The sequence below is a fragment of the Acinonyx jubatus genome, chromosome X (genome assembly GCF_027475565.1).
Source record: "Acinonyx jubatus isolate Ajub_Pintada_27869175 chromosome X, VMU_Ajub_asm_v1.0, whole genome shotgun sequence".
Classification (NCBI taxonomy): domain Eukaryota; kingdom Metazoa; phylum Chordata; class Mammalia; order Carnivora; family Felidae; genus Acinonyx; species Acinonyx jubatus.
The window spans coordinates 85,567,587-85,595,028 of NC_069389.1; the positions used below are offsets into that span (position 1 = coordinate 85,567,587).

The 27,442-nt window shown below is 42.9% G+C and overlaps 1 protein-coding gene across 2 annotated transcripts in view; it reads left to right on the forward strand.

Moving 5' to 3' along the window:
• Positions 1-22,038, forward strand: part of VSIG1 (V-set and immunoglobulin domain containing 1) — a 42,758-nt gene extending 20,720 nt beyond the window's left edge. Inside the window, exons 2-8 of one of the 2 annotated variants that reach the window (XM_027054914.2) lie at positions 773-936; positions 4,466-4,573; positions 10,571-10,769; positions 15,397-15,552; positions 16,199-16,318; positions 20,270-20,423; positions 21,237-22,038. In XM_027054914.2, the coding sequence (XP_026910715.1) occupies positions 773-936; positions 4,466-4,573; positions 10,571-10,769; positions 15,397-15,552; positions 16,199-16,318; positions 20,270-20,423; positions 21,237-21,552 (1,217 nt within the window). In that variant the 3' untranslated portion in view covers positions 21,553-22,038. The remainder of the gene's footprint in view (positions 1-772; positions 937-4,465; positions 4,574-10,570; positions 10,770-15,396; positions 15,553-16,198; positions 16,319-20,269; positions 20,424-21,236) is intronic. The other variant, XM_027054915.2, reaches the window with a different exon arrangement.
• Positions 22,039-27,442: the final 5,404 nt, after the last annotated feature.

A 27,442-nucleotide genomic window follows, 5' to 3' on the forward strand; every position in this document is an offset into this window, starting at 1 on the left:
TATCTCAATAAAATTTTCAATTAAAAATTATTGAGGACTTCCAAAGAGTTTTTGCTATGCCAGTTATTGCCATCTATATTCACTGAATTAGAAATTAAAACTAAAAATTATTTGAACAAAAATCCACAAGCACACATTTCATTAGGTGCCAAAGCAATGATGTCACCTGCCATGTAGCTAGTGGAACACTCCACTGTACATTCATGAGAGAATGAGAGTGAAAAAGAAAAATAACATCTTGGCATTATTATGAATATCATTTTGATCTTGAAGCCTCTCAAAATTGTCTTAGGGGTAGGGTGACCAACTTATCCTGGTTTTCCTGGGATTTTCCTGGTTTAAGCACTGAAAGCCCTAGCAAAACCAGTATGGTTTGCCTGAGACTTACCTGATTTTAAAACTGAAAAGTTCCACATCCAAGGAATATGTTAGTCCTGGGCAAACTGGATGGGTTGTTCTCCATACTTATGGACCTTTTTGTGTCCCTGGACAACATTTTAAGAACCTCTGTGCAAGGCCATTCTTATACGGAAGAAATTCACAGTTTGGTGTTATTATCTCATAGGATTTGAGTATTGTCACATTGTAATTTGTTAGATGCTCCCCTACCCCCATGCCCATTGCTTGCCCAGTTTTGCCATACAGCCCATTGTACCTTCTCTTCCTTCCCTTGGATTCCTCAAATAAGATGTCATTGAAAGTGCTTTGTAATGAAAGAGTGTCATCAGAATGTGAGTATGTACCATTTTCTTTTTGATGATTATCTTTTCAGATCAAGGTAGTATGGTACAGGTGACCATCCCAGACAGCGTCGTGAATGTGACTGTTGGATCTGATGTCACGCTTGTCTGTACCTACACCAGCACTGTGGTCTCCCGGGACAAGCTTTCCATCCAGTGGTCATTCTTTCATAAGAAGGACTTACCACCAACTTCCGTAAGGACTTTTTTCCTCAACTATTCCCCTTTGGTAGTTCTGACATAAACTGTTGGGGTCGGTATGTGAAGGAGTGGTAATCCAGTGACAATAGTGGCAGAACCTCAGATACAAAGAGCTTGAAGACAACTGTTTAGGGAAGACCATCATCTATGTGACTTGGCCTTTGTCCTCTCTTCATATTCAGTTATAGCCTATTATCTCAAATCTGAGTAGGTGAATATTGAATATATTGTGTTTTCTAGAGTAGACAGGAATGGTCCTTCTTATGGGTGAAATGAGCAGTAGTTATGAAAGGGTTCTCATTCCCCTTGGATAATCTCTCTATTATTTCTAGAAGACCCCAGTTCAAATACATGTCCTACCTGATCTGCAGATCTCTGGCAGATGTAGTATCTGGGATCTGCCTGTCAAGTGAGCTAAGTCATTGTGCCTGACTGAGTCCTGATGGAATGAGACTCCCAGATGGGTAGACAAGGGCCAAGGTAGTGATGAACCGTGGGTAATCAAGGGCAACAGGAAGCTAGAGGATACAGGATAGGGAAAGTAGGCTAGGGTCTGGGCTAAGAGGTTGCTAGAAGAGGGTGCATGAAAGTCAAAGGAGAATCATTCTACCTGTAAGCTGCCTAATCTCAGGTTTTCTTCATCTGGCCTTAAGGGTAATTCCTTTTTAAATTATCCCAAGGACTAAAATTGTATACTCAAAAGTGTGTGTGTGCATGAGTGTGTGTGTGTGAGAGAGAGAGAGGAGAGAAAGAGAGAGCATATGTAACAATCTGCATGAGTGTGCAACATGTCTGCCAATACATAACTCTTGAGAGAAAAGGCTTATAGCTTTCATCAGATTTTCAAAAAGGATATATGGTCCAAAACAAGGATTTCAGAGAAGAAGCAAATCAGTATGGTTTGGAATAGTCGGATGTAGTTGAATTGGGCCTTGAAAAAAAGGAAGGGTTTTTATTAGTAGAAAAATGGAGAGTGAGTTGAGTGGGCTAGAGGAGTTTTAAGGGCAGAGGTAGAGAAGAAGAAGGGTGCTAGCTGGGAGGAGCCACACCTTGGCCCTTGTCACTTCAGCCATATCTGGTCCTTTGGAGGTGCTAAGTTCTCTCTTCAACAGAGGGCCTGGACTTTTGTAGCAGGAGACACAGTTCAACATGTGATTTCATTAATGCCACTCCCCAATCAACTTTCAACATTTTTGCCCAGTACTGGTTACCTCAGACAAGTGTCTGAATCACTCTGTGCCTCTCTTCAAAATGTGGTGGAGCACTAACTTTCTCCTGCAATTTCATGGGGAATCCGCTAACATAATGCATGTGAAAATGCTTGGAAAAAATATAAAGTCCTGTAAGTTTTCTCCCTTGTAAACAGCTTTATCACCTTAATTAGCAGTAGCAGCAACAACAGTAATTTTACCACTTTTTGTCACCCAAATGCCCTGACCCAAGACCTCACATATTGCAATCAACTGAGAAAACATCCCTTTCCTTTGCAGGTTGCTCTCTCAGATTGTGGATGGTGATAATCATGTGAAATTTCTTCCTTTTGAAAATTCAGTTTCCTAAATAGTCTTTTCAATACATTCTTTATCTGCAGGCTTGAAGGCTTTCCCATTTTGCCAGTAGAGGCCGAATTTAGAGAGGCCTTGCCAATGTATTTTTAGTTTTGGTTTTTTTTTTTTTTTTTTTTTTTTTTTTTTTTATGCTTGGTACTCAAATCCAGATGTCCTCAACTGCCTGGAAGTGAGGCCGGGGCCAATTTGAGGTCAAAAATACAAATCGTTCTTTACGCCTTTTCTGACACTGGAATTTACAAGGCCACCTCTTGGTTGAGCTATGTAGTTATGGGTTGGGAGCCGCAGGCAGGAGGATCTTGTGACCAGCAGTGAGTTTTTTGTAGGCCTGGAGATACACAGAAGGTGCAGGTGATTGAACTGACATGGCTTAAACTCAGGGCATCTCTTCGGGGCACTTTGGAAAGAAACTATTAAAATGTTATTTGTTGAGTAGATTATTTCCTTGCCATTTGCCTCCTTCTTCAAAATGGCAAGTACAGGCAAGGCAAGGAATTTAAGCTATCTAGGGTTTGGGGATGTCCAAATCAAAGGAGGTCCTCTGGGCTGAGCCACTGATTCAGTGAGAACATGTTTCTTGATCTTAAAACATTAAAAAAAAATTTAATGTTTATTTATTTTTGAAGAGAGAGAGAGAAAGAGAGAGAGGCTGTGGGCAGGGAAGGGGCAGAGAGAGAGGGAGACACAGAATCCAAAGCAGGCTTCAGGTTCTGAGCCATGAGCACAGAGCCTGATGAGGGGCACGGATTCGTGTACTGGAAGATCATGACCTGAACCAAAGCCAGACGCTCAACCGACTGAGCCACCCAGGTGCCCCATTGATCTTAAAACATTTTAGATGCTTCTCCAAGTGCATGAGACCTGTGCTATGCCTGTGCCTCAGCTGCATAGAAGACAGGGTAGAGTAGGTCTAACACTTGGCTTAGAGACAGTGAAAAACACCTCTATAAAGTCAAGCTTTCACTTCTTTCTCTTTTTCCATCTTGCTTCAGCTTATTCCAGTGAGATCCACATTTCAACCATCCTTGGGGGTCGACTTCCAGAGAACTGGAGTCCCTCCCCTCTTTTCGCATCCTGGCAAGCATGTGCTTCTCTCTGCTTTTCCACATGAGTAATTTTGGAGCACCAGTGGAAACCTCCTGATGGATATTGGTTCTACTCCTTGCTTTGCTACTTACTTGCTGGCTGGGTGACCTTAGGCAATTCAGTTGACTCTTCAGAGGGTCAGTTTTCCCATCTGTGTAATGGCGCTACTTACCTACCTCATAGGTTTACTGTGAAGATTAAATGAGACGATGCTTGTAAAGCACTGAGAAGCCTTCCATGTAGTAGCCATTCAATGAATGTGTAGTAATTGAATGTGTAATTCAATGAATTCAATTCAAAGTGTATCATTACTTACAAAATGGTGATTTTGCAAAATCCCCATCCCATCAATACCCTCTGAATCATAGGCACTAGGGAATCCAGCCCTACAAGAAACATTTAGTATAGCTTAACAGCTGGGGCAGAGCTCTTGGGGGAATCCTGGCCCAGGATTAGTTTCCTGTTCCACTGACTGCCAGGTCCCTGTGTCTAAAGACAAGGGTCAGGCTTCTCTGCCTGCTCCTATTGCTGAACAGAAAGTCTGCTCAACAATGAAGTTGTAGACGTCTTCAGTTGAGATGGTATTTTTCAAAATGGGATTTGGCCTCTATTTCAAATTCATTTCTTCTGTGAGTACGTCCATGCATCCAGAATTCAGTAAAGCATGTAGTATGTTAATCTAGGAAGGGCTGGTGAACATTTGGGGGATGATAAAAAGAGACAGCTGTGCCATTAGACAATTCTATGATTTATGGGCATAAGATGTTGCCAGACTGATCACTGAGTGATTCAATTCAACTCCTGGGTTGATGTGGCAGTTTACCATGTAGCATTCAGCTCTCAGATCCACCCATTTCTGCTCAAACACAGCACAGCCCGTGCCTCAATACTGAGGGTATGGAGGAAAAGGCAGTCAGTCAGTGTCTAAATATGGCGCATGCAAGAGACGCTCGGGGAAGATGTAGCTGGACCTCTCAGGTAAGAACACCTATTGGTGTACTACTGGACCCCTTCATTGTTTGGAATATCTAGGGCAATGACACCAGCCTTTAGGAGTGGGATGGTATGGTTCAAATTTGATAACGGTCCAAATCAGCACAAGCTCTTGGCAAAACTGGGATAGTCTTGAGTTTGCCTTCTCGTGCCCATGTCTGGAATTCTTTTTAGCCTCCTCCAAAAGGCTCAGGGATATACAGCTGCCTTGATCACGGAAGTGGCCAACTCTTGCCATAGGCTCATATTCTTCTCCTACCCCAACATCATTGTGTTAAAGGATCAGTTGACTCCAAGATATAGTGTTTCTCAGCACCCAGGGGAGGGTGTTATCTCTTACTGACTATCCCCTCCAAGGGGTTCCTTTGGTGAATGGGGACTGCAAAGGTATCCCATAAGTCTTCCGACCAGGAGGGCCAGGATATTTATTAGCAAGTCCCTCCTTTTAGAGAAGCCTTCCTCTTGGAAGACATGGACAGTTTTAGATGATCAATCCTTCATCAAGGACACTTAGTTGAAGACTCTAGGCCCTGGAACAGGCAAGTTAGCATGGAAATCTGGGGTGGTTTTGTGCCCCTCTGATCACACCGATTTCCTCCTCTTCCACCCAGACACTAACTGGTAAAACTAAAGAGATCTCACCTGCCCATGAACAGAACAGGCATTGATCCTACTTAGCATAGGTCTCACAGACAGTGCTAACTCTTCTATAACATCCATACTGGATGGAACCCTTTGCCATTTTCATCTCCCCAACATACATTTAATGTGGACAACTTCCTTCCAGAACCTAATGTCATCATATTCTGTGGATGTTCAGATTCTCCCCACCTGGCCTCTCCTTAACAAATACCATTATATCAAATGCTTTTTAAATGTTGGCAGGGTGGGGGTGTATCATTTCCTCACATGCACTTGAAAATGAAGGGGGTGTTGGTTTAATTGTTATAAATGAGATCTATAACGGGCAGTTAGTAGGTGGTGGCTAGAGATATTGAATATCTTGCTGTATGTAGGATAAACCTACGTGAGAAAGAATTGTCTGCCCAAAATACCAGTGTCACTCCCATTGAGAAACACTCCAAGTTCTTCCCTTCCCACCACCCCTCCCATCAAAGTTTATCTATTCTATATCTCATTGCCTCAGTTGTATACTCTTGCTAAATCTGATCAATTAACCTAATGCTAAGGTGTTAGGGACTGGTGATATTTTATTATTTTATTATTTTTTATTTAAAAAATTGTTAGTATTTATTTATTTTTGAGAGACAGAGACAGAGCATGAGTGTCAGAGGGGGAGAGAGAGAGGGAGACACAAAACTCATAGCAGGCTCCAGGCTCTGCACTGTCAGCACAAAGCCCGACTCGGAGCTCAAACCCATGTACTGTGAGATCATGACCTGAGCTGAAGTTAGATGCTTAACCACTGAGCCAAGCACCCCTACTGGTATTTAATTTTGTTCTCTTCCAAAGAAAATCGTGTAAGCATAGACTTTCTGTGCCTTCACCCAAAGGAAGCCATTCAAATGGTGGGATCTAGGGCAAATGTCAGGCTGGGCAAGTAGTAGTTTGAATACAGGGATATCTTTCTATTGGTGTTCTTTCCCTCCCCTGTGCAACCTGTCCACAAGGACAGTCCAGAAAAAGTGCTGGGCTTGAGGCCATTGCCACTCCACACTCTTCCCTTCCCAAGGCTAGCCCCTTTATGAGTCGTGCGGGAAAGCAAGAAGCTGAAGGGAAAGAAAGGGTGGCTTGCTGTGGACTTCCACACCCTCCACATTTCCAAAAGGAACCCACAAAAGCAGCTCTGGAGGCTAAATGCATTTATAAATTCCAACTCAGCCTCAAACAGAAAGCAGACTGAATTCTTTCAACCCTTCTTGTTTATACTCCTGCCTCTAGTTAGAGAACAATATCACAAAGCTGAGGGAAAAAAAAATCTTTTTGGACAAATCTGGCTCCCAGCTGCATGGTGTCATGTGAATAGGAACTTGGCACAGTAGGAGGGGAAAGGCTGTTATTGCAGCTGGCAGATGTCTAAGGCATCAGGTGGTGAGACCGCTCGGCATGGGAAGCATCGTGCCAATGAATAGCAGCAATTGGCAGGAAAAGGGTTGGGCTGGAGTAAGGGATGGAATGGCCCCAAAAGGGAAAGATTACCTAAGAATCATCGTCCTCGCCTAAGGCAGGACTATGAGTGCCATTTTCACGTATTCAGGGAGAGTCAGGAGGTCCGGATTCCAGATCTGCTTATAAATTGAGTGATCTTGGAAAAATCACTTTCTCTTTTGGAGCCTCCAGTGTCCTTTTCTGTTATAGAAGATGAATCAGAGGTTGCAAATTGGAGGCCTCTGGGCCCAATTTGGCCAGTGGATGCATGTTCTTGACCGGCCCGGGATTGTGTGTGTTTCCATAGTTTGAAAGCCTTGTGTGCATTGGCTCCCCAGTTCACCACATTCCCCACTCTCCTCTATGATCTTACCAGTAGCCACCATCCCCTCTCAGCTGTTTCCCATAACCCCATAACCCCAATATCCATCTGGCTCCTGAAGGGTCATCAACTTTAGAAACCATAAACGAAGTGATCTCTAAAGGGGTCTTATAACTAATGTGTCTCCATATGAGCCTCGAACATCACAAGGAGCAGAGAGGACCTTGGGAGAAAAGTAGGGCATCCATGAAACACAAGTAGGCCAAAAACTAACAAGTACCACTTAAGGGAACACTTGGATAGGTGTGATTTTCTTTAAGCAGATTTTCTCTCCCCTACCTCCCAAAGGATATGGCCTGTTGAACATCCATGGCTTTTCCTGGACCTCAGTTGCTTTGATCTCTAAACTGACAATATACTTTCTTTGAAAAGGTACAAGCCTCACAGGATCATGGGCTGGGTCTTGGCCATTGTTCAGCTTTGATTTTTAAAAGAGTTATTCTTTTGTGGCAAATGGAACCACGTTTCAGTACTTCCTGTGTGATTAGATAAGCAGTTTCAGGAAAACATTCTTTTTTTTTTTTCTTTACAAGGACAGTGTGACAGCATGGACTTCCCCTAACAGAAAAGTCCCTCCATCTCTGTGTCTGGCCACTGGCTAGCCCTGGGGACTTTCCTTCTCAGGCCAAGGCTTTTCCCTTTTAGGTGCCCATTGTTATCCCTCCTCACCTCCGTTCCTATCCCTGACACCTTTTAGTATTATTTGTGAAAGGGCAAGATATATATATGAGGTTACAGTGTGAGGAGCTTGGGTAGAAGCATTGGTGAAGGTCCTTTTTTTTAAAAAAAATGTTTAACGTTTCATTTTATTATTGAGAGACAGAGGCAGACAGAGCACGAGCATGGGAGGGGCAGAGAGAGGAGGAGACACAGAATCTGAAGCAGGCTCCAGTCTCTGAGCCATCAGCACAAAGCCCAATGCGGGGTCTGAACTCACAAACTGCATGATCATGACCTGAGCAGAAGTTGGACATCTAACCGACTGAGCCACCAGGCACTCCAGTGAAGGTCCTTTTACAGGGAAGTTACAAGTCCAGGGCCTCATGACTTACCTGCTCATTGCACCTTGCTTCATAACCCACACTGTGACTTTTACAGTGGCTTCTTTGAATGTTCTAGTCCTGGCCTAAAACATGCTTTCTTGGGTCTCTGCTCTCTGCAGAAACCAGATATTTTCTCCCTACCCTCTGGCACCGGCTGAGGGCTGTAGGCAGGACTGATGTATCTTGTTGTGATGTCGCCAGGCCACAGCATAACACAGGCTGATTCACCCCTCCCCCAGTCTTCCCAGGAGCAGGGGTAGCAGCCAGATGTCTAAGGTGTAGAAGGGCTTCCTTGAGGGACCGCAGGATGTGTTCCAGGTAAAAGTCCACAGGACCTCAAATTGTTGACTAGAAAGTAAATAAGCCCAATGCTGGCTAGTGAAATGGAAAGCCGGATAGCTTGGGTGTTAACCCAGATTAAGGTAATAGACCTTTGATGAGCTGAACCTCCTCCTGGACCACTGGGATACCTTGTGTTAATGTTGACTTTCCAGTTTGTAAGTCCAACAAGACTCCTTTGGGACAAAAGTTAGTGATTTCAGTAGGTGTGAGTGGACAAATTGAATTATAAATGGCTCATTTGTAGCAGGAAAAAAAGCTAGTTGATATTAAAGAACTCGGGGAGAGAAACAGGTTTTTTTCTCCTTCAATATGCTCTTTGAATTTTCCCTCAGAATCTACCTTTCTGCTTTAGTTTAAAAATATATTGGCTTTCTATTTGAAGGGGAATATATCTGAATTTATCTTGATAATATTTTTTGGTTTGCTGATTGCCTTCCCTCCCTCATCCTATTAAGGTAAATAGCACTGGACAAGGAATTAGAAGAACTGGGTGCTAGATCTTTCCCCGCTGTAAACTTTGTGTGTGTCTTTTTTTTTTTTCCCCTCTCTGGGCTTCAGTTTCTTCTAAAATGTTAGAAGAGTGAATTCAATGAATAAGGCTCTTTAAGTACATTTTATGAAAACATTAATTAGTTCTACTGGACTAGTGCAATACCAGTTTATTAAATAATAAACAATCACTTGAACACACATTTATATAAAACTAACAAAGTGTGTGCATAGACTGTGTACAATGAAGAAATCTTAGGGATCACCTAGTCCCGTGATACCCAAGCTTCAACCCCTTATGTCTTTATGATTTTTGTCATAATTGTGTGCCCCCAGCAGTATTATTTAATGTCATTTTCTATATTGACTTGGTTTCTTCAAATTTTAAAAATATCTTAGTGTCACCCTAAGCAATAATATCCATGAAGTCACAGACTTGATGTGCTAGATATGTGTCTTTGTAATAAGTTTTCATTTATGTGCCACCTAAAATCAACTTATGTGCCTAGACTTGGGGAATACATCTCATAATTTGGACGATCTTGCTTGGGCTCCTCCTTCAGATGTGGAAACTCAAGGTTGGAAAGATGATTAAATAACAGAGTTTCTTATCACAAAGTTTCTTATCACGGGTTGCCATGGAGGCATAACCAGAGGCCACCTTCCCTGACTATGTCACAGTCAGAGGCAGAGCTGTGGCTAAAGCCCAGACCATCTGATTCCTAGATCAGGCCTCTTTCCACCTCACCATGCCGCTCCCACGGTTGCCATTATGATCTAACTATTCATATCTCTACTAGAGATGAGACTAGAATCCAGGTCTTCCTTGACTGTGGTAAATTATAATAATAATAAATGAATCCTGTGACTTCGGGTGAGCCATTTAATCTTTCTGGATTTGAGTGCCCTTATTTGTCTAAATGAAAGAATAACTCCAGTTCTGCCTCCTTCCACATGAGGAGAATGGTACTAGCTGCCATTGACGAAGCACTTCCTAGGCCACTATGAGGGGATGGGACCAGATGATTTCTCAGGGGCCTTTCTGCTATGAAATGTTTCTCTTCTAACGAACAGGATAAACCCAAGTTCGCTTCTCCAAAGGAGTATGTGTGTATGAATACTCTAACTTTAGGAAAACCAGATATTCTTGCAGTCCCACTGAGTAAAGTAAACTCAAATCAAACAAAGTCTATAAAGTCAGGGGTGGGGGGGGATGATGGTTTTGGTTTCCCATCAGGGCATTTGTGTTTTAGGCAGTGAGTTTCCTCCAGGTAGGGTCATCAGGTGAGCATCTTGATCTAGCCAAAGCGTAGGAGTTGAATCCTGTCAGCTCCAGCTGTTTATCATCTGTCAGATGGGCATGCATCACTGCTCTGATGACATCACAGAACTGCTTTGTGCACAAGTGAGGAGGTGGCTGCGCACACCTGTGAGAAAGCTAAAGCACCCTACTGGCTTGGGCAACTTTTGCCGTGGGATCTGTTCCCTGCGGGAGAGGATGGGTGGGGATGTTGCCTCTTACCAACAAAGGTGACATCGGATACAGGGTGCTTCTGGGTAGCTTACCTTAGCCTTGGCCACTCTCCAATTCTCATTTCTGTCATTTTTATGTCCTAGATTTACTATTCTGAAGGTGGACAAGCTACAGCCATCGGGCAATTTAAAGGTCGGATTGTAGGGTCCAACGACCCAGATAACGCATCTATCACTATTTCACATATGCAACCAACAGATAGTGGTGTCTACGTCTGTGATGTTAACAACCCCCCTGACTTTGTTGGAAAAAATCAAGGCATCCTCAAAGTCAATGTGTTAGGTACGGGCAATTTTTTTTGTTTGTTTTTTTCTCTTCTTGGAACAACTAAGACCTTAAATGAGCAGTGAGTTATGGTGCTAATTAAGTCCCAGGGGGTAAATATCCTCCCGGCTCCTTTTATTAGCAGGGAAAGAGAAACACACCACCATCCCAACCTTCATAGTAACACTGAGAAATCACTCACAAAACACGTTGAAACCGTGTTGCCAAAATGGCAGAAAGCAGAAGATAACCCAACCTCCGGGATCCGTATCTCTGATGGGTAGAATGGGAACAGAGGGACAATGCACAGTTGCCACTAAATGATCACTAGCAACTCCTTCAGAGGGAACCTCCAATTGGAGCCAGTCCTACCTGGGGGAGAGAACTGTCAATTTATTATCTCTCCTAAGCCGGGCACAATTCCCACCATTAAACCATTCTTTTGAATAAAGGCGGGAGAGTCCCTTTTAAAATGCGGGGGCGGGGGAGAGGGGAAAATGGGTGATGGGCATTGAGGAGGGCACTTGTTGGGATGAGCACTCTGGGTGTTGTATGTAAGCAGTGAATCATGGGATTCCACTCCCGAAACCAAGAGCACACTGTATACACTGTACGTTAGCTAACTTGACACTAAATTATATTTAAAAAAAAAAAAGTTAGCACTATTTGGAGAAAGGACCACATGTTAAGCCATAGTGAGAATTTATTTATATACAGATATTCGTTATGTGGCACTCAGCAAGTCATATCTGCTTTTCAAATGCATTTGGAGTGGTTCATTTATACAGTATTTATTGAGTGCCTATTTTGTGCCAGGACCCATGAGGTTTACAGTGATGGAGGCATAGTTTCTGCTCTTGGAGAGTTCAAAATTTTTGGTGGTTTCTAGCACTCCTTCCAGTCTCTAAAAGGACAATGAGAGTTTTGCTCCTGTTGCGGGCCTGTGAAGTACTGAAGGGAGAAATGAAAGGGCCATCAAACCTCACCAATCAACCATTTGAGCTAAGGGATCTCCCATTTCTAAGTAATCCCAAATGGAGCTGATCCAGTCATTGTTCCTCTTGAGCTGTGTACATCCATCACAGGAAAGAAGGAACTAGATCCAACCAGTGACTTGATAATTGACTAGCTTGGAAAAGCAGTAGTTGGTAACAAGGTGCACATCCAGGAGAACCATCCAGAATCATCTGAGCTTGCCTCCCAGGTGATGCCCAAAATGAATTGTGAGGTTTGCCCACATCTACCCAACTGGAAAAGGGGGAAAGGTCATCAGGAGCTGATTTTTAAGAGTGGGGTAGCTCAATCATGCTTTTATTTTGCTGAGCCCCATGTTAGGCATTGGGGTACAGGGGGAAGACAAGAGAATTACAAGCCCTTTCCTGGGAGAGTTGGTGCTCCAGTTTGGAAGACTAGTCATGTACATGGGAACTAAACAGTGTGGTATATATGCTGGGGGTCAGAAGGCTTAGGTTCTGGCTCATACTCCACTACTCAGTAGCCTCAGGCAAGTCAGTCCGCTTTTCTCTGGCCATTTGGAGATGGGGTTGTAATCTCTGCCCTGTCTTTACAGGTTTGAGGATCAAATGATATACTGGAGATTCAACTTTCAAAGCATTTGGGGGAATTAGCCCTCTAAAGTTTTTCTGCTGCTCCCTGGCTCTGGGTTGTCCTTCTGACCAGAAACAACCTAAAGAAGCCAAGCCTCTGTCTGAGGAGTTGGGCATGGTGGGGGCCGTGGGGAGTAAGGAGGCCAACTGTGGGGAGAGGTGTTGATATTTCCTTAGAGATCACTCTTCCTAGCAATGAATTTCCCAGAGACATTCCATTACCCAGTGATGGACGTAGATCCCATGCTTTTGCTCATTCATGCATAAATTCATTCAACAAATCCTGAACACGTGTTCAGTTACTGTGTTACACAATGGTGATGGAAAGATAGAAAAGACAGGGTTTCAGCCCTCCAAAAGTTTAGAAAATAGGGGCTGGGGTGGCAGGACACGCTTTAGGTAAAGGAAACAGCAGTGAGCAAAGGCGCAGGTGGTTTGGACGACCATTCATTTGAGAGATATCCATTAGGTATGACAGCCTTGGAAAATGAAGCTTTGAAAAATACCCAGATAGAAGTTTGAATAATTATTTTGTATACATTTGGAATAAGCACCCTATTCCTTCTGTGATTTGGCACATAAAAAGAAAACGATGAATTTAGAGAAGGCTTGAGAACACAATGAAGCATTTTCATTTACTTTGTGAGGTAAGCCTCTTCCTCCCAACCCGGTTCTGTTGAAAGCAATAATGCTAAATGGTAGATCAATGGCTATGCCAGTGAAACATCCAAGTTCTACTGGGGATGTTAACTGGTTGAAATGGCAATCCCATCCTGATTCAGTAGCTTTAGAAAATATATAGGTTTGGGATGTGGTTCAAAGTGATTCGCTAAGTGTTTTGCTAATAAAAAAATAAAATGAGAGAAATGTGTCCAGCGGGGGAAAAAAAAGCCTATCTGGGTTTGGTTCTGGGCTCTAGAAACACTCCCCATTTAATTTTATGCTCATAATGCTCTATTCTGCTGTAAAGGCGATCCGATCAAATCATCATGGTGATAATCAGTTTCTAAATCTAGTGACAGTTGCCATGGGGTAAGGAAAAGAGAATAAAGAGCTAAATAGAAAAATACTTACTTTAATTTAAAAAACACCTGTTTAAACAATGGGGCTAGTGAAAGGTGTCAAAGAGCTACAGCTGCATCCGTCTTCTCACTCATGTGTAGAGTGGGTTAGAGTCCGAAACTGGAAGCTTAACTTCAGTAGCAGGCCACAAAATGTAGGAGACCATGCCCAACAGCAAGTCCATGTGCAAGGCATTTATAGGAATTATTTTACTTGCATAAATTCAATATATTTGGATTAGTCAGAGATAAAGTCAATATATTAGGATATATAGTATCCAATATGTTTGGATGGTTTGGATTACAGATGAGTCAGCTGAGGGGTGGTTATGTTAGGTTACTTGCCTAAACACCATCTAGAGTAAAACTGCAGAGTGAGCAGTCTATGCAGATCCAGAACTGTGCTCTTAACTGCTGCCTCCAAACTGAGAGCTGGAGAGCTGGGGGAGTCCAGAGCATTCAAGGTATAACTGGCCTGAGCTAGAGAAGCTGTGTCTTTGGAGGGTTTCAGGCCTAGGTGAAGAGAAGGAAGGTGAGTTGGTAAGTATTGGAATTTAGATTATTATCTACATGTAACACGAGGCTTCGAATAAGCTGTGAGCAGCAAGATGAATGAGGAAATTCAGATTCTCACTTTCCCATGGGACTTCTCCACGGAGATGTTTTCATAAACAGCTAGAACTCAGTATGTCCCAAACTGACCTTATCGTCACCCCTTCCTCCTCTGCCCTCCTTCCCTGAAAACCTGCTCCTTCTGTATTCTTTATCTCAGGATGACAAACTCATGTACCCAGCTGTCCAAATCAGAAACCTAGGAATCATCATTGCCTACACTTTCTTCTTCATGCCCCCTATTCGTCTGGTCACCATGTCCTGTCGATTCTACTTCCTTGATACCTTGTGATGATTTTCCCTCCTCGCACCCCCAGAGAGCAAGCAAACCAACTAAAGCATTAAAAATGACCATTGTCCTTCCCCTATTTAAATTCCTTCCATGATGCTCCTGCTCTCTGTATAAAACACATGAGGGGCACCTGGGTGGCTCAGTCGGTTAAGTGTCTGACTTTGGCTCAGGTCATGATCTCATGGTTCGTGGGTTGGAGCCCTGTGTCGGGCTCTACGCTGACAGTGTGGACCCTACTTGGGATTCTCTCCCTGCCCCTCCCCCACTTGTGCTTTCTCTCTCTCAAAATAAATAAATAAACTTAAGACAAATACACGAAATACAAAGCTCTCCAAGCTATGGCCTCTGTTGCTCTCTGGCCTCATCTGTCACTACTCCCCCCACCCCACTTCGGAAGTGTTTCAGGGTTACTCTTGAATTTTTGGTGCCTTGTCCAGTGCCAGGCACATAGAAGGCAAACAAGTAAATGCACGTGGAGTGAAAGATAAATAAAGATCTCAGCATCACGTAACACATCCTCTCAAAATGGGCTTCCCCTACCGATGAGGGACACAGGCAAATTCAAACCCTCCAATAGTTTTGTGTCACCCATCCCCAGAGAAATTAATGTCAAAAAAGACTTATAAAGGAAAGGAAAAATATAGCATTAGTAAAACAAATTTTGTAAAAATAATTAACAACTTATTGCAACGTATTTAAGGGTCCTATTTTCCTTTAAAACTGTGCTTCAAAAGTGTAAACTCTGTCCTTAGTCGTTTAGTGTTTGCTTACATTTGGCAGTTTTAATAAAGGCATATTTTAAGATAATGCGAGATTCATGGTTATGAATCTGGGGAGGAGGCCGACAGAAGAGATGCTGTTAGAATCTTAATGGCCTGGTGACTGGAAGGCCCTTGAACCTGAAGTGCTCTACCCCCCCCTGGTGGTACAATCAGAAAACTGTCAAACTAACGTTTCAAAGCTTTAAAAATGGAGCGCGCACATTCTACAAAATGACAGTGAGGAGGTGACTGCAGTTGTTACAGAGTGCAATTCCCCCCTCAGGATGTTTACTCTTTGTCGTTGCCTTACAGTCAAACCTTCTAAGCCCCTTTGCAGCATCCAAGGACTACCAGAAACTGGCCATCCTATATCTCTTTCTTGCCTCTCGGTCCTTGGGACACCTTCCCCTGTGTACTACTGGTATAAAGTTGAAGGAGAAGACATCGTCCCAGTGAAAGAAAACTTCAGTAAGTACAGCCCTCTGTGGACCCTGGGTGGCTTAGTCAGTTAAGCTTCTGACTCTTGGTTTCAGCTCAGGTCATGATCTCACAGTTTCATGAGTTTGAGTCCCGGGTCGGGCTCTGTGCTGACAGCACGGAGCCTGCTTAGAATTCTCTGTCTCCCTCCCTCTCTGCCCTCCCTTACTCATGCTGTCTCTCTCTCTCTCTCTCTCTCTCTCTCTCTCTCAGGATAAATAAATAAACTTTAAAAAAAAAAGTACCGTCCTCCACAGCCCCTGGCAAGGTGTGGTGTGTGTGGTTGGCTGACAGTATGTGTGTGGGGCTGGTTGCTCATCTTTAGAGCTCAGTCTTCAATTTTTCTGGAAAGGGGATGTCAAAACGTCTCCTAACAAGATGACTATGGTCTGGTCTTATCCCCAGCCTGTAGAAGTCAAGCCTGTTTTTGGCTCGGAGGTGGTGGGTATGGAGAGAATAGGGATGGTTCCAGATGGGCTACCTTTGGAATAGTCCCACGGGGTCTAGTTGGATCCAGAACATCTCCAGGAAGGGAGGCCAATGTAGGGATGTGGGTGGGAATTGAGCAATTCTGCTACATTGGTATGATCTGTAGCCACATAAGAGATTTCAAAAGTCTGTTTCCTGTTTCTGACAGACCCAGCCACCGGGATTTTGGTTATTGGAAATCTGACCAATTTTGAACAAGGTTATTACCTGTGCACTGCTATCAACAACCTTGGCAATAGTTCCTGCGAAATTGATCTAACTTCTTCACGTGAGTTGATCATCCAACTTCAATAGTTTCTCCTTAGGTCAAGTATCCTGGGCCTGCCAACCCAGTAAATGAATTAGGATCCCTGGTTAGTCCATCCTGCCTTTCTGGAGATTTTGGTGGTTTATTTATAGGTTGATATGATGAATTACTATCCTAAAATCTAATAACTTAATATGTGCTGTAATCTGCCCTAAGTCATTTACAAAAATTTTGTTTAGCCCTCATAACATTTCTAGAAAGTAGATATTACTATTTAGTAAATAAAACAGCAGCCCCATTGATATTACCAGAACGAATTTTCTTTGTGATGCTGTTGGTGAATCCTGGTGAAACTAGCAATCTGTGTCACATACGGAGCTCACAAACTTTCCAGTTCATCAGTAATTTGTTAAGATCTGTCTCTAATAATAATAGCAATAATAGCACTTGTACCTACAGCTAATATTTGTGGAGCACAAATGGTGTGCCAGATACATGGCCAGGTGTGGTGAGCGTTATCTCACTCAATCCTCCAACCACCCTGCTGAGGAGGCACAATGTACTGTTAGCCTAATTTTACTGAAAAGGAGACTGAAACTCAAGGAGGTAAGTGACTTGCCCAAGGTCATCCAGTTAGTGACTGGCACAGCCAGGATGCCTTTAAACCACAACCTCTCAGGGGTGCCTGGGTGGCTTAGTCTGTTCAGCTTCCAACTCCTGATTTTGGCTCAGGTTATGACCTCACAGTCATGAGATCCAGCCCTCCACTGGGCTCTGTCCTGGTCGTGGAACCTGCTTGGGATTCTCAATCTCTCTCTCTCTCTCTTTCTCTCTCTCTCTCTCTCTCTCTCTCTCTCTCTTTCTCTCTGCCCCTCCCCCGCTTATAGGTGCACGTCCACATGCTCTCTTTCTATCAAAACAAAACAAAACACCCAAAACAAACACAACCTTCCAGTTCAAAGGTGCTCAGTTACTAAGCACAGAGTTGAGGGCCCAGAGTTGTAAAATTGGGCCAATCGGGGGCAAGCTGTCACAAGGGCTATCTTGCCACACCTTTGAATGGTCACTTAATAACACTTAGGATCATGTCACCTATTCATTATTTCTAACTCACTTGGATCTGTGACTTAAGCATATACCATATCCAGGTGGCCAGTTCCCTTGGACCATTGCTCTCCTGTGAAGCTAAGGTTTCTTCCTTCCACTTGTCCTGAATCAAATACTTTCTCTCTGCCCCTCCCCCCACTCTCTCTCAAAATAAATAAAGAGACTTGAAAACAAAGAGGCGAGAGTTTTACAAGGGCGCCTGGGGGGCCGAGTCCCTTAAGCATCCGACTCTTAATTTCAGTTCAGGTCATGATCTCACGGTTCTTGAGTTTGAGCCCTGTGTTGGGCTCTGTGCTGACAGTGCAGAGCCTACTTGTGATTCTCTCTCTCTCTCTCTCTCTCTCTCTTTCTCTATTCCTTCCTTGCTTGTGCTCTCTCTCTCTCTAAAAATAAATAAATAAACTTAAGAAAAAACAAAAACATTTTGCAATTCCAGGTTGCTTCTTCATTCAGCTAATTTCTATTCAAAGGTGAAGGGACATCTTTTTGATCTTTGTCTGTGTTCTCATTCTACCACAGTCCCTTGATCATTTCTTCTGTGTGTCTCTATATCTTTCCCAATCCTGTTTTGCTTTTCCAAGGGTACAGTTATACTGCACATGTAGAGACTCAGCAGTTGTACTTGAACCTTGCTTCCACTCAAATACTTTTTTAAATGATTTTGGCATTTGACTGCCTGCTCACTTCTCCTTCCCTTCCCTTCCGTTCCCTTCCGTTCCCTTCCGTTCCCTTCCCTTCCCTTCCCTTCCCTTCCCTTCCCTTCTCTTCCCTCCCTGCTTCCCTATCTTCCTCCCTCAAAAATTAATTGGATATCTACTATTTGCCAGGAACTATCATAGGTGATAGAGATACAGAGGTTAGTAAGATACATGTCTTACACTCAAGAACTCACAGTTTAACTAGAAGGACACAGTAAAATGTCTTAAATGCTATAATAGTGGTCTGTACAGGGTCTCTAGGACACCAAAGAAGAAACAATTATGCTTATAGAACCCAGGCAACTCTACCAAAAAAAGTGCTACTTGAGCTGGATCTTGAAAGAACTTGCAAAACCTGTTTCTTTATCTAGAAAATAGGGATGAAGGTGAAAGGCAGGAGAGGGATGACAGTACAGCAGCAGGCTTAGGAGAGCGAACAGTCCATGCTGGGGGAGGAGGATGGAGGGCTCCAGAAGGGATGTCTCCAAGGGGGAAAAACATAAGAAACCAATAAAGGGCACCTGGGTAGCTCAGTTAGTTAAGCTTCTGACTTTGACTCAGGTCATGATCTCATGCTTTGTGAGTTCAAGCCCCGCTTCAGGTAAACATGAGCCCTGCTTCTGGTGAGCCCCGCTTCTCTCTCTTTCTGCACCCCCCCTCCACAACAAAAAAGAAACCGATAGATTATCTGACCTATTTAAATCTAAGAAAAGGACTTTTAATAGTTTTGGTGGACATTTGGGGGGTTAGTAGTAATACATTTAAAAAAAATCCCCAAATGAAGTAATAATGAACTTCAATGAAAAATTGTAAATGTACCAGAATCATAATATATATACTATGTTCCACAGCTGTGAACATTTGCATACTGCAAACTTTGATATAACAACAACTTGTGCTATAGATATTATCAGGAGAATGTGGGTGGGGGGTGGGTATAAGAATACAATCTTTACCTTCCAGGGTAGGAAGTCATCAAAAAAGGACAAAAATTGGAGAATTAGAACAAGCATAATAGAAACATGGGGGCAAATATCAAGATGATTTAAAAAAGAGAGAGAGAGATGAGTGGTTGCCTCTAGTGAATGGGACACAGAGATGGGGAGAGGAGAAGGAAGGGACTGCTCTTTCTTTGCTAGAATTCTAGTCAAATCATTCATTTCACTTTGCAATTTACACGCATGGATTCCTTTAACCATAAAAAGTCGAAATAATGATCAACGAACTCAACTAGCCTCTTATCTCAAAGTATAAGATGTCCAGTCTTGTTTGAAGGGAGGCAGATGGGGACGGGCCCCCTGGAGCTCAGACAGGGTCCCCCAGGGACAGAACTTTAGTGCTGGAAGGTCTGGTGCTCAGCTGGGTCATCTCACATTTGTTGGGTTGTTCCATAGACTGATCTAATAAACCAGATGCCTGTTCATGGAAAGGGGCACATCTTTTTCCAGTGGTCGGAATGCACGAGGCTCCTTGGTGAGCATGGAATCTGTGGGAGAGGTTTTTAGGGAACTACTTCAGCTATGCTCTGAATAAGCCTGGTGAAACGTCCCTGCCTGTAACAGAGGTCATTTCTCTGGCTACCAGATTGTAGCTCCACAGGTTTTCATTGGTCAAGAAGATGCCCATTGATGGGGTGCCCGGGTGGTTCAGTTGGTTGAGTGTCTGACTCTTGGTTTTGGCTCAGGTCATGATCCCAGGGTCGGGGGATCAAGTCCCACATTGGTCTCCATGCTGAGTGTGGAACCTGCTTGGGATTCTCTCTCTCTGTCTCTCTCTGCCCCTCCCCTGTGTGTGTGTGTGTGTGTGTGTGTGTGCATGCGCATGCGCATGTGCCCATGCACGCTCTCTCTCTAAATAAACATTTTAAAAAAGCAAAAACAAGAGAAGATGCCCATTGAAAACCCACTTCTCTAAGCCCCATTTTGAAAGTGACCCCCCCCCGTAGGCATATGTCTTCTTATGTGTATCAATGTGAATGGGTAAGCAACATAGTCAAGCCAGTCATCTTTCTTCTCCCCCTGAGTCTGGCCGAGTTCTCGGGGTTTCCGAGCTCTACAAGTCATTTTCCCACTGTATGAATGCTGTAGATATTCTGCACTGGTCACAAATGCACATGTAAAAGGCAGACTACATTCCACTTTACCAACCAGCAGCTTATATCTTCCAGATCCAGAAGTTGGAATCATTTTGGGGGCATTGGTGGGCACTGTAGTAGGTGCCACCATTATCATCTCTGTTGTGTGCTTCGCAAAGAGCAAGGCAAAGGCGAAGGCAAAGGGGAAAGGAAGGAAGAAAAATTCGAAAACCACCACAGAACTTGAGTAAGATCTTATTTTGTTGCCTTTACTTGACAGTCAGCTCTTCCTAATTGCTCTTTTTAGCTTAACATGTCGGGGGTATCTTTCTGCTCACTCTCACTGCTTATATGGAGAACGATGATGGCCACCATTTCTTGAGACCTGTGTGCCAGACTCCGTTCTAAGCGCTTTATGTGTATCAACTCATTGAACCACTGCAACAACCCTTTTAGGTCTAAGAAAATGTGTTAATATATCATGCTGATATACTCGTCTTTCTACCAACATGGTCATAAAAAAATAATTTTTCACATTTTTCCTGGAACAAGAGGACCATGAAGGCAAGAGTGCCTGGGGCCCATGGAAATCGGCATGTGGCTCTGCCCACAGCCCACTCTCTTGACCACTCTGCTATTTCTTCTTGAATGTGTATCACACTCGTTCCTTTGTTTCTCTCTCCATTTCTATGCTTCCACAACTATGTATTGTATTGTGCACAACTATGTATGTATTGTGCTAGATAGAGTGAGAGCTAGTGGTGGCTCAGAGCCATGGATTTGGCCCTCAAACACATTATTTAGACCCTTTCGTCCTGACATTAGTTTTCCTACCTTTTGAATACTGGCTTTTCTCTCTTGAACTCTCTTTATATTGTTGAGATCTATCCTTTCTGGTCAGGAGGCAAAATGAACTCGTGGTCTGACAATGAGTCAGAATATTAGAAATCACAGAGGTCTTGAACAGATTGGAACCCATGGTCACTGAAGCGACACAATCTGTGGTTCCATGTGAAATGGCATACCCTAACTCCTTCTTCCTTGGGCCTTCTTCCTGCAGACCAATGGCAAAGATAAAACAAAGTACAGAGTGCGAGGTCATACCAGCTGAAGACGTTACCCACCTAGAAGCGCCTCTGCCACCTTCCATCCATGAGAATGAACCTGATACCATCCTGGGACCAGATTGTGAGCCTAACCCCGAGCCTGAGCCTGTCCAGGAGCCTGCTCCACAGCCTGCCTTGGGTCCTGAGCCTGTTCTGGTGCCTGAGGTTGAGATAGAGCAGGAGCAGGAGCCGGAGCCTGAGCCTGAGCCTGAGCCCGGGATTGGCATCCAGCCCTTGAGTGGCAAGGAAAAGGGAGCGAATAAGCCATAGGCCGGTAGCCTAAGTAGTGTTTATCACTAAGGAACCCATAATTGGGATTTGGAATTCAGCTGACATAACCAATCTCCCACCACCTCCCTCCATTCTAACCAACCCTCTTCTAACAAGGTGCTCCCACCATCAATCCTAAATAAACAGGTCAAGATAACTACTAAATAAGCACAAGGGTTCCTGCATTACTTACCATTTTACTAACATGTAAGCATAACTAAGGATAAGGCATGTGATTTCTAATTCAGTTGAAAGTGTTTTGTAGCAACATCTACTTTGTATTTCAGAAAACCGTATTTCTCTATTTTTAGCTACACTTTGTTACATTCCACATGCACACATGACAAGGTGGCATTAACTGGGGTCCATATTATTTCTATGATCAGCCATCCAGGCTTCCCTATTCATTTTCACATTTCACATTGGCCCCAAAGACAAGAGTTTACCAGCATTCTGTCATAGATTAGAAAAAACAATCCTCAAAAATTCCGGAGGAGAATAAGTAAAGGGTACATCTTAATTGGTACATAGCATTTAAAACTAGGTCTTGAAATCAGTGTTTCATTTATCACATTAGATTTCCCAAAGACCCACCCTGCTATACAATATCTTGAGCATAGCAACATTTTTAAATAACCTAAATTTTAAATTGAAAATAATGTACAGGTAGTACATTCCAGGTAGTAGACAATTCCAAATAGTATTTTCCTTTGGTGAATACACATCATAGGGGATGTACAATTTCACTTTTAATGAGATATTACGTTACTACTGTGTCCGATGCTATCTACTTTGGAAGGGCCAGAAATGGGAAACTGTTTTAAATGAACACCTAAGATCTATTTTAGATAATATGAATTAATTATTTGATCTGTTTCGCTTTTGGGATATTCCACGTGAATGGATACTATTCTTGTATAAATACTAAATATTAACTAAAGTGCATTGATGTCACCTCTTCTCCACCTGTTAAAATGTCTTTTCCATTGATCATATTTTACCCACGTCCTACCTTGAAGAAATTTATAGGTAGACTTTTTCATCTGTAATCAGAGTTTCTATCTTATTTTGAAGTTCAATAAATAATACTAATAAAATCTTACTTTAATGCTCCTCAGGTGAATGTTTTATTAACATTATTGACATATACTTTACATACAATAAACCACACCTATTTCCAGTGTATAATTTGATGACTTTTGACAGATGTAGATACACCCATGAAACCACAATTTAAATAGGGAATTTCCAGGGGCATCTGGGTGGCTTAGTTGGTTAGGTGTCCGGCTTCAGCTCAGGTCATGATCTCACCTTTTGTGAGTTCGGGCCTCGCATCGGGCTCTGTGCTGACAGCTCGGAGCCTGGAGTCTGCTTCAGATTCTGTGTCTCCCTCTCTCTGCCCCTCCCCTGCTCACAATACTCTCTCTCTCAAAAATAAACAAAAGTAATAATAAATAGTGCATTTCCATCAATCCAAAATGTTTCCTATATGATTTTGTGCAATCCCCCCATCACACTGGACCTAGGCAACCACTGATTTGCTTTCGATCATTAGAGATTAGCTTTGCCTTTTCTTGACCTTTGTACAAATTGGATCATACAGTATGTACTTTTTTTGTATCTGACTTCTCTCCAAGGTGAATCGTTTTTAAATGAAGTAATGAATCTCTAACTTACCACATCCAGATTTTCATGTAGAGAATTTTCTTAAGCTGTGAAGCCCTTTACTTACTTAAAACATTTTCTTTAATGTTTATTTATTTTTGAGACAGAGAGAGAGCATGAGCGGGGAAGGGGCTAATAGAGAGGGGGACACAGAATCTGAAACAGTCTCCAGGCCCTGAGCTGTCAGCATGGAGTTCAACACAGGGCTTGAACCCAGGAACCGTGAGATCATGACCTGAGCCAAATTTGGAGGCTTAACCAACTGAGCCACCCAGACACCCCTGTGAAGCCCTTTATGTAGAGATCATACTTGTACATTAATTCATGTAGAGTCTTTTGTTTTAGGGTAGGTTGAACTTAAAATTAACATTACACATGTCCAGAGCCATGGAGAGAAATAACAGCTTTTACTTAGGTGTTTTCTTTAATGTGTCAATTTTCAGCTACCCCCACTCTCATGTGCACTCTTGCTCTCTCAAAAATAAATAACATTAAAAAAAATTTTTTTAAAGGGGTGCCTGTGTGGCTCAGTCAGTTAAGCATCTGACTTCAGCTCGGTCATGACCTCACAGTCAGTGGGTTTGAGTCCCACATCAGGCTCTGTGCTGACAGCACGGAGCCTGCCTGGGATTCTCTCTCTTTTCCTCTCTCTCTGCCCCTTCTGTGTGCTCTCTCTCAAAATAAATTAAAATAAACTTTAAAAATATATAATTCCATTTGTATTAAATATAATATTATGGTATACAGTATCTGATGGGTCCAGGAAGCAAAATAATGAAGGTTTTAAGAATGATCTAATATTTAAAGATTAAAAACTAAAACACCAGCTGTGTGTAAAAATCTCAATGACCAGAACACCAAGGTAGCTGTAATTCACCTATCTCTTCCACTTTTATAATAGAGGCAAATCAGAAGAAAAAAGACTAATACATAATAATTACTACACCCCCAAATTTCTGATGGATCAGTGCTGAGCAGGAAAGAAGTCACTCTTGGTGGTCTTTTAGAGCTCTTTCCTTAATAGCACTGTTCTGTTCAAAATACTGGTGAATAGTTGGATCAGTGGTTTTCAACTTTTTTTGAGGTCACGGATCACCTCAACAATCTGCTGAAAATTCTGGACCCCTCTCCATAGGAAAACATTTATATACACAAAGTGTCATGTACAGTTTTAGATGAATTAAGACTCCCTGGATCCAAGATTAAGAGCTAGTAACTTAGATAAAAACACAAAAGGCACACTTAATAAATCTGTGGATGCCTTCCTCCTGTGGGGGAATGGTTATGATGCTGTGTGACTCAAAATGATCTCCATAGCCTGGAAGCTGAGTTGAAATCAACAAGAATGCAGGGGAAAGACTGGATTTAAAAATATAGAGTACAGGGGTGCCTGGGTAGCTCAGTTAAGCTTCTGACTCTTGATTTCGGCTCAGGTCATGATCTCATGGTTTGTGAGTTTGAGCCCCACGTCTCGCCCTGTGCTGATGGTGCGAAGCCTGCTTGGGTTTCTCTCTCTCTGCCCTTCCCCTGCTCATGTCCTCTCTCTCTCTCTCTCTCTCTCTCAAATAAACTTTAAAAAAATATAGAGACTGCATGTTGTCCATGCAGAAACCTTAGCTGGGCAAAGTTGGGATGTAGGTGAGGTTAATTTGAAGTGGTATCTTTGGATCTCTCCTTTCAGTACCCTTCCTAGCCATCTGGTGTCTTATTTTCCAAACACCCAGGACTTTCATGCAACTACTAGCTCAGTGACCCACTCAGTTTTGCATCCCTCAGGCAGAATTCATTGCTCAGGACCTACCTCTACCCTTGACACCATTTTAAAAAAAAGCAGCTGTTTGTTCTGTGACCTGTTCTTGTCTAGTGAACATGATCTTTTATCACCCAGTGATGTCACTTGGATTGATAATGAGTTAGCTCTCTTTTGAGTATTTACCTTTTAGAAGGAGATTCTTGAATACAGATAATTACTTAATCCAAAGAGTCTAAATGGTGGGGGCTCTTGGGTGGCTCATTTGGTTGAGTGTTGGATTCTTGGTTTCAGCTCAGGTCATGATCTCGTGGTTTCATGGGTTTGAGCCCCACATCAGGCTCTGCACTGGTAGCGTGGAGCCTGCTTGGGATTCTCTCTCTCCCCCTCTCTCTCTGCCCCTCCCCACTGCTCTGTCTCTGTGTCTCTCAAAATAAATAAATAAGCTTAAAAAAAGAGTCTAAATGGTGGGAAAAGAGTCTAAATGGTGGAATTTCACGCACTGGAACAATCCAGAGGGGAGAGATTTCCGGGAAAAGGACCCTTCTCAGCTCTTCTCACATTAAACCATATGGGTTAACCATCTACACTACCTATGCACAAGGCCACTCTGGATAAGTGCAACTTTCATTTCAGTGTCCTTAATCTCCTATTAGCATTTCCATAACACAACATGTATTTGTTTGTGATCAGTCCTGAGACCCTATAAAATATTAAATCACAACAAAATTTTCACTAAATTTTACTTGGGCAGGAAAATGGGCTCATGTTGAAGAGCTTTCCAATAAGGGAACAGAACAAAAGTGAATCAGAAAATAAGTAATGGAATAGATCATTACCCAAACATTCTGATTACATGTCAGCCTAATTCTCAGAGAGGATACTACCAGATTTATTTTGCTGTAGATCGTTAAAATTTAAGTGGGTGGTCCCAATCAAATCCCAAAACAGCCTTGGGTTTCATAATCATTAGCTTTGCACTACCCAAAAAGACTTCCGGGGACTTCTCTGTTTCTGTATTTAGCAACTAGGATATGCTCAAGTCAACAGAAAAGCTTTTTGGTTATAGGCCCTTATTGTCCTCGAATTCATGTTTATTCAGTCATCTACTGGATATTTATTGAATGGCTACTATGAACCAGATACGGTGACAGGTGATACAACGGTGAGCAGAAGCAGAGCAAGCTCTTGTCCCTGAGGAGTTATAGCTTGGCTAACTATGACAAATCCTGCATGTGATCAACAGTAGTGTGCTGACTGCAGGCGAGGAAGCCTGGGCTTTGGTGCTGCACTGGGGAGGGCCTCCAAATCACAGTGGTCTATGAAAAAGGGACTAAAACATAGTAATTCTTGCCCAAATGGCTAAGAAATCATGTATATGGATATCTTCAATGTCCTTCAGAGTACCAGGTGAAATTTACCCCCAATATTGTATGCTGAGAAGTTAATATTTGCAGCTCTTTTTAAAAAATTTTTTAAATGTTTATTTATTTTGAGAGAGAGCAAGCAGGGGAGGGGCAGAGAGAGAGGGAGACACAGAATCTGAAGCAGGCTCCAGGCTCTGCGACATCAGCACAGAGCCCGACCCGGGGCTCCAATTCATGAACCACGAGATCATGACCTGAGCTGAAGTCAGACGTTTAACCTAACGAGCCACCAAGGCGCCCCAATATTTGCAGCTCTTACACTGGCCGCTGTGTAACTCAAGTCTGATGAACTTTCAGTAAGGAAAGGTGGAAGAGCTAGAAGGGAGCTTTGAGGTAATAGCACTTGACCTTTTTCAACTGCAGCACCTCTGAGGGTAATAACACACACCATGTGTGTTATTGTGATGGCCTATTATGGGGTAGAGGTGGGAGATAATACAGAATTACCTTCTTAGTTGGGGAGGCAGGAAGGGGTAAATGTAGTTTTAAAAAGCTGGATCATTCTGGGACGCCTGGGTGGTTCAGTCGGTTAAGCCTCCGACTTCTCACGGTTCGTGAGATCATGACCTGAGCAGAAGTCAGACGCCTAAATGACTGAGCCACCCAGGCGTCCCCAAACCGTAAGTTTTAGTAATGAAAAGATCATTTCACAATGTCTATGTGCGGGAAAACAAGTTAGAGGGTCTTATGAAAGGTTTAAATCAATCAGTAGTCAATAATCTTGTCTTTGGAGGTTTGGTTTCAAAACAAGGCAAAACAAAGAATTAGAGATGTTAATGTTAGGGTTCCAGGAAACCAAAAACAAACCACCAACATAACTAAAAGCAAAGCACGGGGGCGGGGGAGCAGGGGGGAGGTGTTACAACTAACAGGTTATTATCAAAATGTCATAGTACTTTCCATTTGGTCCATTTTTTGAATAGAGGTCAAAAGAAAATGGACCAGGATCGAGGAAAGCTAGATTCCTCTAGCTCTGGGTGTCTTCTCAACTATACAGTGAAGATGATTTTTGCTTTCTTAAAGGCTGCAGTGGAGAAGGGATTATAAA